The sequence below is a fragment of the Aythya fuligula genome, chromosome 2 (genome assembly GCF_009819795.1).
Source record: "Aythya fuligula isolate bAytFul2 chromosome 2, bAytFul2.pri, whole genome shotgun sequence".
NCBI lineage: Eukaryota > Metazoa > Chordata > Aves > Anseriformes > Anatidae > Aythya > Aythya fuligula.
Genome location: NC_045560.1, coordinates 159,089,761 through 159,102,726, shown reverse-complemented (window position 1 = coordinate 159,102,726; position 12,966 = coordinate 159,089,761). Strand labels below are relative to the sequence as shown.

Below are 12,966 nucleotides of genomic sequence, written 5' to 3'. Positions count from 1 at the left end.
CTCTGCAGCCCGTGGAGCTGGCGTGGACGTGAGCACGATGCACGGCACTCACCCCGTCCCTCCGACAGCTCGTGTGCCACGGCAGCCCTGCCATCGTGGCTCTGGGTGCCCTCATCCTGCTGCAAAGGGTCTGGATGATGAGAGCTGCTTGCACTTGCTTTAAAGCACTTTAAATCCGTGGGGATGCCGGGGTCAAGCCCGTGTCCGAGGCAGCAGCAGCAGGAGGTGCTGCAGCACGGCCGGGCCTGCCAAGCCCTCGGTCGGCTCGGTGTCTGGAGACTCCCCTGCGGGAGGAGGCTGTGCCCTGCTTTGCAGGCTTGGTTTTCTTACAGGCTATTATTAGCCTTGGGGGAGAAAAACAAAGCCTGGAGGAGCGCACGGGGACACCAAACACAGTGGCGGGGAGTTAAAAGGGCTCTGGCATGGCTCGCCAGTTCGTTTGTCAAGTCCCAAGGGCGAGGAGCTGCCGCTTGCTCGCCACGGGGCTGTGCTGAGCAATACCCTCCGTCTGCTGGGCACGCGGTGGAAAGCTCCTGCTCGCTCGGAGGGGGGACTTTTCCAGCCCGGAGATGTGATGAGTGGAAACAGGTTGTTATGCTGGATGGCAGGGCTGCTATCTGATTAGCATTTTATTTAGACCACATGTTAGAACTGAATTAAATGAACCTGATGCGTCGGAGGAGAGGGCTGGAGCGCGCCTTGCCCCGCCGCCGTTCCTGTGCCCGTGGTGCTGGCAGCTCCCCGCACCCGTGGTGCTCGTCCTGTCCCCTCGGGGCATTGCTTTGGGGTCTTCACGCAGAGCCCCGGGCCCGGAGCGGACACCCCTGCTTCCTCTGTGGCTTTGGGTTGTGCGTCCAGAACTGTCTGTTCTCGTCGTGCTCTTCCCCGTTAACGACTCCTGGAAGAGAGGCACGGGCAGATCCCAGCCAGACCCCGCACCAGAGCCGCGAGCAGGACTTAAGGAAACTTGAAGCAACTGGTTGCCTCCCAGGGAAGGAGGCGTAGGAGCCAGGAACCGCTGCTCTTCCTCCAGCAGTGTCTGGGCTACGAGCAGCGCTCGGGATGCAGACCAGGACGCGCTGAATTATTGCCGTGGCCGCTCCTCCATCGTTTGGGCTGGCCGAGCCCGCGTGCCCCACGGCCGTGGCTTCAGTTCCTGTCCACGTGCACTCTGCTGATCCCAAGAGAGAGCCTTTGGGGTGCAGGAGCCCCCGGGTCCTGCAGTGAGAAAAGCTGATGTGCTGGCAAGGAAATGGGGGGCAGCCAGCAGCTCCTGGGTACCCGCGGTGCAGGAAGGGGAGAGCCCCCATCGTGTCCCTGCAGCCCGCGGGGAGGCAGCCTTCTTCCTCCTCTTCCTCCCCCATCTCAGTGCCCAGTAAGGCAGCCAGCTTGGTCCAGGGCTCGCTGGGTGAAGCGGGGAGGCCGGTGCTGGGGGGGTGCCCTGGCCATGGTCACCACCAGGGCTCCTCTGAGCGTGGGCATCCTGGTGACACTCGCTCTGCTCCATCGGCACCCGGCCACCCCGCTGCTGGACGCGGTGTCTGTGCTCAGGAAGGAAAACTGCCCTCATTGCAGCTCCCTGGACGGGGCTGGCACGGCTGTGCCCGTGCTGGGTTTCTCGGTGCTGCTTCTCAAGTCCCAGGTGCTGCCTGCTCTGGGTTCAGGAGGGGCTGGGGCCGGGGGCAGGGGCCAGCAGGCTGCTCTCGGGGCTGCGCGGCGGCTGCGTGGGTGCAGGCAGGTAGCTGGGGCCATGAAGTCATTGCTGATGGATGGAGGGGGAAGAGGCTTTGTCCAACGCACAGAGCAAACGCCGAGATGTGAAATTCCAGCCTCGTCCCAGGAGCTGGTTACAATATCAAAGCAATTTCCTGTCCGCGTTTCGAGTTCTGAGTCTCCATGATACTTAAATGCCAAAGAGAGATGGTAAAGGTGAATATGATAGCTTGGCAGGAAAAGGGGTTTGGAAGACACAGGCTTTTGTTGGAAAGGAAGGAAGTGTCTATAGGACACGGTGGAAAAAGCAAAGCCTGCGAGCGAGCGCTCGGGCCGGGCCGTCCCGCAGGAGCCGCCCCGCGCCGCGCTGGCCACGGGCTCCCAGCCCCGGTGCGGTGACACCGAGCCAGGAGCTCGTGGGGAGGCTCGAGGGGAGCGGGGACTTGGCTGGGTGGTGGCCCCCGAGAGCCAGCAGCGGGCTGGGGCTGTGCCCTCGCCTCTTGGACCTCATTCGTAGCCACGGAGCTGGTGGGAAGGTCCCTGGACCCCGCTGGGCTCTGTCCTCTGCCGGAGGCTTTCTTGTGCTGCAAGAAAAATCCCACTGAGGCTTTCTTGAGCAAAGCCACAGCTTCACCTGCGTGCACACGAAGTGCTGAGGCTTGTGCAGGTTTCCTGCAGTGCAGGAGCACGGGGCTGGGCAGAGGTACGGGCACAGCTGAGCACCAGCACAGGTTGTTGCTGCGGCTTGTGCAGCCTCTGCAGGGCTGCGCTGCTCCGATGGTGGGTGGTGGTGGTCTCTGGGTGGTGGATACTCCAGCCTAAGGTTTTATTTAATAATTAGCAGCTAATTCCTTGCTGTCCTGGAGCCTTCGTGGTGCAGGGATGCTCAGAGCTCGTGGAGGGGCTCTCCTCCAGCCAGGGCTTTGCTCAGAGCTGAGCGAGCTGGCTCGGTACGCGGTGGTGGTGCTGCTTTTCCATTTCCATCACTGCCAGGTCCAGCTGGATGTTCCTCCGTGGGTGTCTGCGGGCTCTCCTGGATGGGTTTTGTGGTGCAGACATCAGGCTTGGGCATCGCCCACGATACTGTGCAGGGCTGTGAGCGCAGCATGGGACCAGGCAGCTTCTGCTGGGGCTCATGGCGGGTGCTGGGTGGCTGCAGATGGAGAGGTCCTCGTGCTTTGAGCACTGGAAGTGTCCGTGCCGAGGAGCAAAGCAACCCTGCTCCGTGCTTGTCTCCTTTCCTGCTCCTGGTGCATTGCCCTGGGCAGATGCTCAGCTTTGGCCCTTGGCGATGCTCTGCTTGGCGAATGCATCCTCGAGGCACTGGTCCCTGGGGACCCCCAGACCTGGCTGCCGAGCAGGGTGCTGACAAGTGCAGCACAGAGCCACCAGACGCTCCAGGTCTGGCTGTGGTGGGGTGTGTTTTCCATGCATGCGGTGGGTGAGCGCTTATTTTCCATCCTTATTCTCAACTTTGGACTCAGGAGAGCAGAGATGGCGTGTCCTGCATTAAGGGAGGCCGTGGTGTCCTGCTGGAGAGCCCCGGGGTGCCCGTGCCCCGAGCCCTGTCCCTACACGTCCCCGTCCCTCGTCACCGCAGCCCAGCCCTCTCCTTCCAGAAGCCAAACTCGCAGGCGCCCGAGTCGTAAGCTGAGAGACCTTTGTGTTGAGACACCCTTCCTAAATCATGTTTTCTTCATGTGTGTGGTAAATACATTCCTCTTGCTCATATTGAAGGCTAAGATTTATCCATTACTTATATTTGTTTTGTTTTGACAGGATAATGTATGGTTCCCATATGTTGCTCTGTGCTCGCAGCAAAATAATCCCCACCTATAAAATATTAATGCAAAAAAAAAACCCTCCTTAAAGCAGTTCTGGACTTCTTTACTTTTCAGCCTATTGTCTTGGATCACTTTAATGGCAAATGTCACGGTGCAAATGGAAGTAGCCGTGAGTTATGGCTTTGTCTCGCTCCAGCTGAAGCTCGCTCCGTCCTCGGGTGCCTCCGCACCAGCCCCCGTCCCGGTGCCGCCGCGTGCCGGGCTCGGTGCTGCCGCGTGCCGGGCTCGCCCCTTGGGCCACGGGCGGCTCGTGCCGCGGCGTGACGGCGCGGTGCTTCTCTCCCCAGCTGCGCCGTGGAGACGCTGAAGGCGATGCTGGCCCGGGGCGGCAGCGAGGCGGTCACCAAGGCTGTGGGCAGCGCCGGCGGCTGGGACCTGATGGCGAGTCCGGAGAGGCACCACGACGGCATCGCCGTGCTGGCCGGGTGAGACGCACCACTCCTGCTGCTTCTGCTCCAGCACCGGTGGTGGTGTGGCCACGGGGACCGGGTGCACTGTGTCCCGGGGCAGCCACGACGCTTCGCAGCCCACGGAGGGTCCCGAGGGGTTCCCAGGGGTCAGGGTGGGACTGCTGGGGGGGTGTCCGGGGCCAGGCCCCGTGCGCTGGAAGCAGCCCGGGCAGGGGGTGACTCACTGTCAGCTCTGTCTCGCCCGACGCCTGGAGGTCAGAGCGGGGGGAAAGTGCTCGTTAGTGCTGTGATTAACCCCGGCACTCACCGCTGGGGGGGCGGGAGCGTGGACGGGCGCCAAGGGCTGAGCAGCGGTGCCGGGAGCGCGGTCAGGCTGGATGCAGCCGATGGCTCAGCTCCCTTGGGGGCCGAGCACCCCACGCGCCTGGTGCCCATCGCCACAGCTTGCCAGGAGGAGGCCGGGGCTGTGCAGCAGCGTGTCGGGACCACCAGCAAAACCTCTGCTGCTCTCGGCTGCTTGGCTGAGCTTGTGGAGGCTGCAAACGAAGGTGTGATGGATACTGAACGGTCTTGGATGGATTTTCTTTTTTTTTTTGGTGCTGCTGCGCGTGCCGAGGGCGGTGGGGCCGTGCTGGCGCTGCAGCACCCGCAGGGACGGCCCCGGCCCCGGTCCCGATCGGCGCGGCCTGGTTCAGCTCGGGACTCCGCTGTCCCTCCACCCAGCGCGGTTAATAGCTCTTGGACGGCTGAGGAGGAGACGACCGGTTTGGGATTTTCCAGCGTTCACAAAAATGCTTTATTGAGCCTCCCGAACGCTTGTGTGTCTCATCCCAAACAAAACCCGGCCCTCCCGGCCAAGTTCTGCTGGAGCGGCTGCTGTGGCCACGGTGCCCAGTGGGGGCTCGGAGCTGGGTCCCCCCCGTGGCTCGTCCCCAGGCCAGGCGGTGGCAGGAGGGAGGTGGCGGTGATGGGCTGTGCTGTGCCTGTCCAAGCAAAGCATGAGCTGAGCTGTGGGCAGGAGATGCTTTGCTGCACGGTGCAGGACGGGTTCCGTGTTCATCACCTTGTCAGCAGCCCCATAGGGATGGGACGGAGCTGGGGCTGGGTGCAGGGCCGGGTTTCGGTCAGGGCAGCGTGGGTCACCCTGCCAGCAGCCCCTGGGCATGGACACGAGGATGTGTGTTGGGAGGATGTGGAACTGTCAGGGGTTCATCCAGGCTGTGGCTGCTGCAGGGCATGGGGATACAGACAGAGGGTGAGGGCTGCCAGGCCCCACAAGTGCCTGTGTGGTGCTGCTGGGGCGAGGGGAGCTGCCCACAGGGCTCGGAGCTGCCTGTGCTTTGTCTGCCCATCCTGCTGGCCCCGCAGGAGCTGTTAGCAGAGGCACACGGTGGGCACCCACCCGCTGACACCCCCATGGTGCGGGGCTCGGTGCCAGCGCCTCACCGCGCTCTGCTCGCAGGTCCCTGGGTCTGCGGGCACAGGAGTCCCCGCGGTTCCTGGCCACCAGTGACCCCAGTGCTGTAGGTCTGGGGGCTGATTTGTTCCCAGTGCTGAGTTCCCTTCCTCTTACTGCCGAGTTTTGCACTGTTTGTGTGGGTTGAGCCCGTCCCGGTGTGGGTGACGCGGCCCCTTCTGCCCGCAGCGCCATGGCACGCCACGCCGGGCCCAGGCTGCCCCTGATCGTCAAGAACCTCGTCCCGACGCTGAGCAGCGTGTTCGACAGCCAGAGGATCACCACCACGGCCTTCTTCGCCGAGGTGAGGAGGGGAGGTGGCTGCTCCCGTCTGTCTGTCTGTCTGTCTCTCTGTCCGTCCGTGCCTCCGCACGCGGCACGGCGCAGCCGCGAGCTGTCCTCCTCGGCTTCCCGACCCTCTGGCAGAGGGGATGGCAGAGAAGCGCGTGCAGGAGTCCAACTCTGAACGCATCCCTGCAGTGAGCCAGCAAGCCATAACTCCCTCCTTACGTACCACCTCAAGGAATGAGGTGACTCAAGTCCTTTCCTCTGGCGCAGGGCAGCGCGGCCAGCAGACGGTAACACTAGCTGCGCGTACATACCACCTTAAAGCCCTGGGCCACTCGAGGAGTGTTTGTTACATAAAGGAGCACCTTATGCCAACAATGCAGAGCTATATCCCTGCTTATAAACCACCTTTTAAATTCTCAGCTGCTTAAGCAGCCTGGGATTAAGGCACTGTTTTTATTTTCTGTTTGGCTGGGGGAGCTGACGGCCCTGCTCTTGGATCCCGTCCCAGAATCTGCTTTAGTTTTGGAGTGTGGTTGGCTCTCTGCATCCTTAAAGGGTTTAAAATAGCAGTTTTGCCTCACCATGGAGCTGGAGGGGAAGGAAGCAAATGCCTGTGTCTCCCTCTCTCAAAACTGATGAGGTGAGAGCTCAGTCCCTTTTCTCGCAGCCGTGCCAGTGACGGAGATGACAGAGTGGAAGCCAGGAGGGGAACGGCCACGGGGCTGTGGCAGCGGGGACCTGCGGCACCAGGCAGCGCAGGGCTGGGTGCTGCAGCCTCTGTGCCTTCATCCTGCTGTGCCTTCAGCCTCCTCACCAGCTCTGTAAGCGCTGGGCAGAGGCGCTGAGCGCTGCCCTGGGATGCTCCGGGGTTAAGGGGCTGGATAAGGGGCTTCGTGCCAGCCCCGAGAGCAGCTCTGGGGTGCTGGCAGCCCCTCGCTCGCAGCCACCAGCTCCCCCACGTCGGGCTGTGGGTGCTGTGCCTGGTGCCGGGGGGTCCCCAGGGGTCCCAGCGTCTCCCCGCAGGTTGCTGAAGCCCAGCAGGAGTCTGGAGCAGCCCCGGGGAGCCCCTGCTGAAGGCAGTGTGGCCCTCGCAGGTCGTTAACCCCGCCGTGCCCCTCCTGCGCGGGGCTGGCGCCGACCCTGCCACTGCAGGCAATTAACGGCCTCCCCAATTAATGGCCTCCCCAGTTAATGGCCTCCCCAGCTCGCTGGGGACGAGCCCCGTGCTGTTCCCTGGATCCTGTCCACGTCCACGCGTGGCTCTCCCCTCATCCCCAGTGATGGGGTCAGGAGGAGAGAGAGGAGCCCCGTCGGCTCCATCCAGCCGGGGGTCCCAAATCACCTCCCCCAGCTCAGTGCCTCTGAATGCTCCCAGGGCTCAGCACGGCTCTCCAGGAGCTCTGGTGCTGAGGATGCTCCCAGTGCTGTGCTGCTCGGCCACCACACAGCCTGGAGGGACGTGCTTCAGCCCTGCAGGGAGCCCGAGCTCTTCCCCACTGCCCTCAGCTCACCCCGGAGGTGGTCTCGCACCTCGGTCCTGCTCTGGGGGGGCGCATTTGGGTCCCTCCTGGCTGTGCTGCGTCATCCATCCCTGGGGGTCCTTGGCTCACGTGTTACAAATCACGGCAGGATCCCCAGATCTGAGCACCCTGTAGGGGTATGAGGGCTGTCCCTCATCACATCTGGATGACCTGAGTGTGGAGTTTGGGGTCTGAGAGAACTGGGAACAAACCAAGGCTGCCCTGGGCTCTTTCCTGGTGTAATGGGATAAGAGCACCTGAAACAGGGACATCAGCTCCCTCGTGGTTTGAGGGGTTACTGTCCTGTCGCTGCTGACGCTCTCTCCTGCTTCAGCTCCTTAATAGCAACGTGGTGAACGACCTGATGCTGCTGGAGACCGTGATGGATAACATGACGGGGAGGCAGAAGGACCCCTGCCTGCTGGTGCGAATGCTGGCTCTCCGGGGGCTGGGCAACATCTCCTCAGGGTCACCAGAAAAGGTGAGAGCAAACTCTGTGGCACGCTGCCTGAGCCCTTTTGGGGCTGGGGGTGCGATGCGGGGCGAGAAGGGGGTGCGCAGCCCCCTCTGATACCATCAGGAGGTGACTCTGGACAGGATTTTTCAGCCCTGTCCTTGCCCTGCTGGTGGCACCTCCAAAACCAAGGAGGCAACCGCGCTGCGCACCTCCCTGTCCTGTCGCTGTCGTCGGCAGGCACGGTGGGACTGGTGCAGACCCCCAGCTGCTCTGGGATGTGTCTGTAAAAAAAAAAACTGGTTTGGAGGAGAGTGTGGCAGCCGTCGGGGGGCTGCTGGCCCGAGCAGGGGTCGAGCTGTGGGGCCGCCCCCAGCAGCAGCAGCAGCAGCAGCAGCGCGCCTGCGGGAGCCGTGTCGGCCCGTTGCCCTTTCTGCTTCCTGCTGCTCCGGTGTCTTTACCAGCTGATGAATGGATCCTTAAATGCAGTTATCTCCTGTCCCGACGGTGGGATTCAGGCTGGCCAGAATTAGTTTTCCAGATCTCCAAAGTGCTGTGGTTGGGGCAGCTCATGCCGGAGGCGCGTCCACTGGGGTGCAGGGACGGGATGCTCCGTGTCCACTGATTTTTGCTGGGGACCTGCAGTCACAGCTCCGTCCCACGAGGTTCCAGGCTCAGCCATGGCTGGGACGTGGCTGCTCAGCCCCGTTTCTGCCCATCAGGTGTGGGATTGCTGCAGTGCATCCTGCACCGGGCTGCCTGCGCTCTGCCTACCTGGTCCCCAGCAGCAGCGTGGGGCTTGGCAGACGCCTGCTCCGTGCTGTGCCAAACCCCAGGAAGGGGTCACGGGCAGGCCAGCCCCGCGCAGGCAAATACACCACTGTGAGCTGCCACGAAAATATAAACAGCTGCTAAAATACCATCCTGCTGGTGCAGCCTGGGCAGAGCTGCTGATAGTGCCCGATGCTCCGGTGTGCGTGAGCCGCAGCGCTGCTGTGGGCAGCGGTTGGGAAGCAGGAGGCCAGCAGTGCTGTGAGGATGAGGAGGGCTGCGGTGAGCCTCGTACAACGCAGGCAGGAGCAGGGATGATCTGTTGCTGCCTTCCCTGCTGCATCCAGCAGGAGCAGAGCTCAGTGCATCTGGGTTTCCCATGTGCCGCCCCTGCATCGCTGGGGTCATGCTTCCCGAATCAGCTGGGAGCAGGGTGGCTGCGTGTAATGTTAGTGCTGCAGTTGCTCCTTCCCTTACCTGGAACAACGCAGACTGGTGTGGCTGGGCAGGCTCAGGGGTCGGCAGTCCCTTCCCACACGTCCCCGTGGCGCAGGGTCGCGATGCGTTGTTCGTCCCCAGCCGTGCTCCGTGAGCTGCCCCGGGCAGCACAGCCTGATTTACAAAGCTGAGCGCTCAGAATTAAGCGATGGCAGACTCGATGTGGCTTAGGCAAACTTAATTTCCCCCTTTGCTGTGTGTGCAGCAGCTCTAATTGCTCAGCAAAATGCTGCGCCGGGAGGGGACGCGGTGCCTGCGGTGAGCAGTTGCCGCGTGCAGCGGCTGGCCTGTGCCGACGACGCATTGTGCTCAGCAGCTGTAATTTAATTTAATTCCAGCTCCTCCTCACTGGAAGCGAGGGCGAGGCAGGAGCTCGCTGCAGGGCACTGCTCGGTGATCAGGTCACTGACTTTGGGAATGCAGCACTTGGCTCGTCCTGCTTTAAGGAATCACCCTGGGTTAGCGGGCCGGGTCCCCCGCCTTGTGCTGGTGCCGTGCCACAACGTAGGCACAACAGAGCCCGTCCTGACCCCTGGGGATGGCTGAGCAGGGCCGTGTCCCTGCCAGGCTGCCCCACAGCAGCACTCCTCTCCTGCTGCCCTTGCAGGTACGGAAGCACGGGGCCAAGCTGCTGGCGTCCATGGTTAATGGAATGGACGACAAAGACGACCCCCACAACCTGGTTGCGCTCGAGGCCATGTCCAGTCTGTCCAAGCTCCTGGATCACTTGGAGGAGAGAGACATCCAGTCCATGCTCCTCCACATCGCCATCAGGATCCGACCCTTCTTCGACAGCGTAAGGGAGCCTGGGGACAGAGCTTGTGCCTTGGTCCTGTCTAAAGCGGCTCATCCGATGAGCCAGGGCACGCGTGGCAGATGGGTGTCTCTGGGGTGGGCAGCAGGGTCCAGGCTGTGCTCCGTGGGTGCTGGGGGACAGGAGGGGGCCAGGTCTCTGCAGGGCTCTGCCCTGCAATGTTTTGCTGCCCTCAGTGGTCTCTGTGCATTCCCCAAACCCCTCCAGCATCACCGCCGGTTCCACCACTGCACGGAGCGATCCGAGCGCAGGATCCTGCCCCCAGCTGCTCCGGTGCCATCCGTGGCCCTGCAGCACCGTGCTCTGGCTGCAGGGGCTCCTGTGGCTCTCCCCAGCCTGAATCAAACCACAGCCAGGCGTTACCCAGCCCCTGTCCCAGCTGTGCACCCCCCAGGCAGGCAGAGCTGGATGTGGCACAGAGACCCCCATCCCTGAGCCCTCAGTGCCCCCCCGGGTCTCCTTTCTTTGGGACTCCGCTGCAGGCAGTGGTTGGAATTGGGGATGTAGAGGCAGGGCATTGTGCCGCTGGGGAGTCACCAGGGGAAGGGCTGAATTCACCCCAAATCCTGCTCGCCCCCCGCCCGCAGGAGCAGCCCGACCTCCGCCAGTCGTCCATCGTGCTCTTCGGCAACCTGACCAAGTTCAGCGAGGAAGACTGTGAGGCTTTCTTCGAGCAGATCCTGAACGGGCTGGTAACGCTGCTGCTGCACCTCCAGGACCCCAAGCCTGAGGTGGTCAAGGTGAGTGCCCTGCTGCCCGCCAGCAGGCACCAGGGAGCCCCCCCAGCGTGGGGTACCAGCCTGGGGTGACCACGAGGCGCTGAGCCCCCCGGCGCACGCCGCAGCCTCCTCTTCTCTGTGCCACAGGCCTGCAAGTTTGCTCTGCGCATGTGTGGCCCCAACATGGGCTGCGAGGGGCTCTGCGACATGTTCCTGAACCACCTGCGGGAGGACAGGAGCCTGCACTACGGGGAGTTCATGAACAACGTCTGCAAGCACCTGGTGAGCGCAGCCGGAGCCCGCGGTGCCGGCGCTGGGGCTGCCAAATGGGATCCTCGGGGTCCTGCCCAGTGCCCCAGTGTCCTTCTGGGGATGTTCCCCCTCCCAGCCCAGTGTCCTGGGTGCTGCTCAGCCTGCCCAGCACCTCTGGGCTTCCAGGAGATGGTGGCAGTGCTGCAGGCAGCCGGCCGCGTGCCCTGCCTGACTCCTCTCCTGCCGCTTCTCCCCCAGATGCAGAGCTACCCGGAGATGCTGAATCGCCTGATTTCAACCAACCTCTTCTACTTCAAGAGCAACTGGGTGGACATCAGGGCGGCTGCGCCTATGTTCATTGGTAAGTCCTGCTCCCAAGCCTCTTGGGTGCAGGTTGGGTCCCTTCCTAAAGGCTGGACGTTGGGGGTGTCCTGGGGAGGCGTTCGGTGCCCGCTCCGCAGGGGGTGCAGCATCTGCTGTGACAGCCCACGGCCAGGGCACACCGTGGGTCGGGGGAGCACACCCCAGAGGCAGCTCCTGCACAGACCCCATCCTGCAGCAGCAGCAGCCTGCCTGAGGGCTGCACAGACCTTTGTTGGACCCAGACCAGCTCATCCCATCGTTGTAAAGGTTTCCAGACTCAGCTTGCAGCACGCGGATGAGGTTACGGTGCGGGGAGCAGTGCGTGTCACTGCTTTATCAGCCACAAGTGCTGCCTCAGCCCCGTGCTGTCAGCTCGGAGCAGCTCTGAGGTTGTGGCTGAGCCGTGTAACAGGGCAGGTGATTCGAGCAGGAGTCATCCAGCAGTGCTGCTCCGTGCCCCGACCCCTGCTGTAGCTGCCCCAGGTAAAGTGGGAGCTGCAAATGCATCCCGGCACCAAGGGACGTCTGGGCTGCTCCCGAAGCTTCACATCTCTCTCTGGAGCTCCCAATTCCTTTTTTGGGGATGGGGGTAGCAGCCAGCCTTGCTCTGTAACACTGCACGTGGTGTAAGGTTGTGCTGCTTTCAGTGGAGACCTCGGCTGCGCTGCAGGCAGATGTGCCCAGAAATTATTTAAGTGAGCTGCAGGAGGCAGAGGTGCTGGTGGGAGCCTCCTTAGGGCACACGTTAGCCGGGGCAGCGTGTATACATCACATATTTGGGTCCCCTGGAAGCCCTTGTTGCTGGCTCTGCATGACTGCACGCAACACGTGGACAGCAGGGACGAGTGACCCGGTGCCCTGCGAGCCTCTGTGACCTCCTTTGTCAAACTTGGGGGGTCCCAGTGGAAAAAAATCCTGACGCTGAGCTCCTTCCTCAGGCTTCCTCGTGCTGCACGTGGACGAAGACCACTGCCAGCAAGTGGACCTGGACCAGCTCATCTCGGGTGAGTCGGTGCCCACAGCTCGTGCTGCCGGGGAGCAAGGGCTGGGGGTTGGAGCCAGAGCCCAGCCCCGTGATTTTGGGCTCCCCAGGCTGGGGCTGTGCCGTGCCCCGGGCTCCTGCTCCACTCTTGGGTGACGGGCGCAGGATGAGCCCAGCACCTGCAGGCACAGGGGACCGGGGCTGGCAGGTGAAGGCACAGCCACAGGCCAAGCTGTTGGCACGGGGATGCCGCAGCAGGAGCCGTTTGCAGACTGGGCAGCGGGGTGAGGGGGTCCTGGGGAGCCAAGGTTGCAGCCCCCGAGCCCCGACCCCACGGCACGGCCCCGGTGCTGGCCGGGGGCACCCGCCCTGGGCACCGCCTGCGGCTCGCGTGGCATTTGCAGCGGCTTAGCGTAAGCAGGAGGGGACTCGCAGCGTTTGTTTGCAATGTGTTAACTGTTAAAAGGCAGAGCTGAGGCTCGTTACGAAGGGCTAATAAAAAGTCAAATTGAAGCTGGTGGCATTTTGGAGCAGAGTTAAGTAATTTTCCTGGATTTCAGGGATTTTTTCCCTGTCACTAGTGACCTCATAGTATATAGTAATGCATGGAAACTTTTGGATTGTTCCAAGAGAGCTTAAAAAACACTAAAAAAGGAAAAACTATCTTTCCGTTGGCTCCCTGAGCCCTTCCAGAAGAAAGAGGCCTGTCTGTTTGAAACAAGTGAAAGATAATCTGCGTGTGTGTGAGTAATAGCTGGAGTGAGCGGGCCTGGCTTGGGTTGCACGAGCTTCCCGTATTGAGTGGATTAGCCGAGCGGGGTCCGGGGGGGGGCTTCGGGCTCTCAGATTTACAGCCCGCCCCGGGGCACCCCCGCGGCC

General features: G+C 62.5%; 1 protein-coding gene across 4 annotated transcripts in view; it reads left to right on the top strand.

The window, feature by feature from the left end:
* The window catches only part of MROH1 (maestro heat like repeat family member 1), a 42,257-nt gene that overhangs the window by 28,093 nt on the left and 1,198 nt on the right, over positions 1–12,966 (top strand). For all 4 annotated transcript variants that reach the window (XM_032182452.1, XM_032182455.1, XM_032182453.1 and 1 more), the window contains 8 exons: positions 3,845–3,982; positions 5,613–5,727; positions 7,569–7,715; positions 9,565–9,753; positions 10,359–10,511; positions 10,638–10,772; positions 11,001–11,103; positions 12,044–12,109. In XM_032182452.1, coding sequence (XP_032038343.1) covers positions 3,845–3,982; positions 5,613–5,727; positions 7,569–7,715; positions 9,565–9,753; positions 10,359–10,511; positions 10,638–10,772; positions 11,001–11,103; positions 12,044–12,109 — 1,046 coding nt within the window. The remainder of the gene's footprint in view (positions 1–3,844; positions 3,983–5,612; positions 5,728–7,568; positions 7,716–9,564; positions 9,754–10,358; positions 10,512–10,637; positions 10,773–11,000; positions 11,104–12,043; positions 12,110–12,966) is intronic.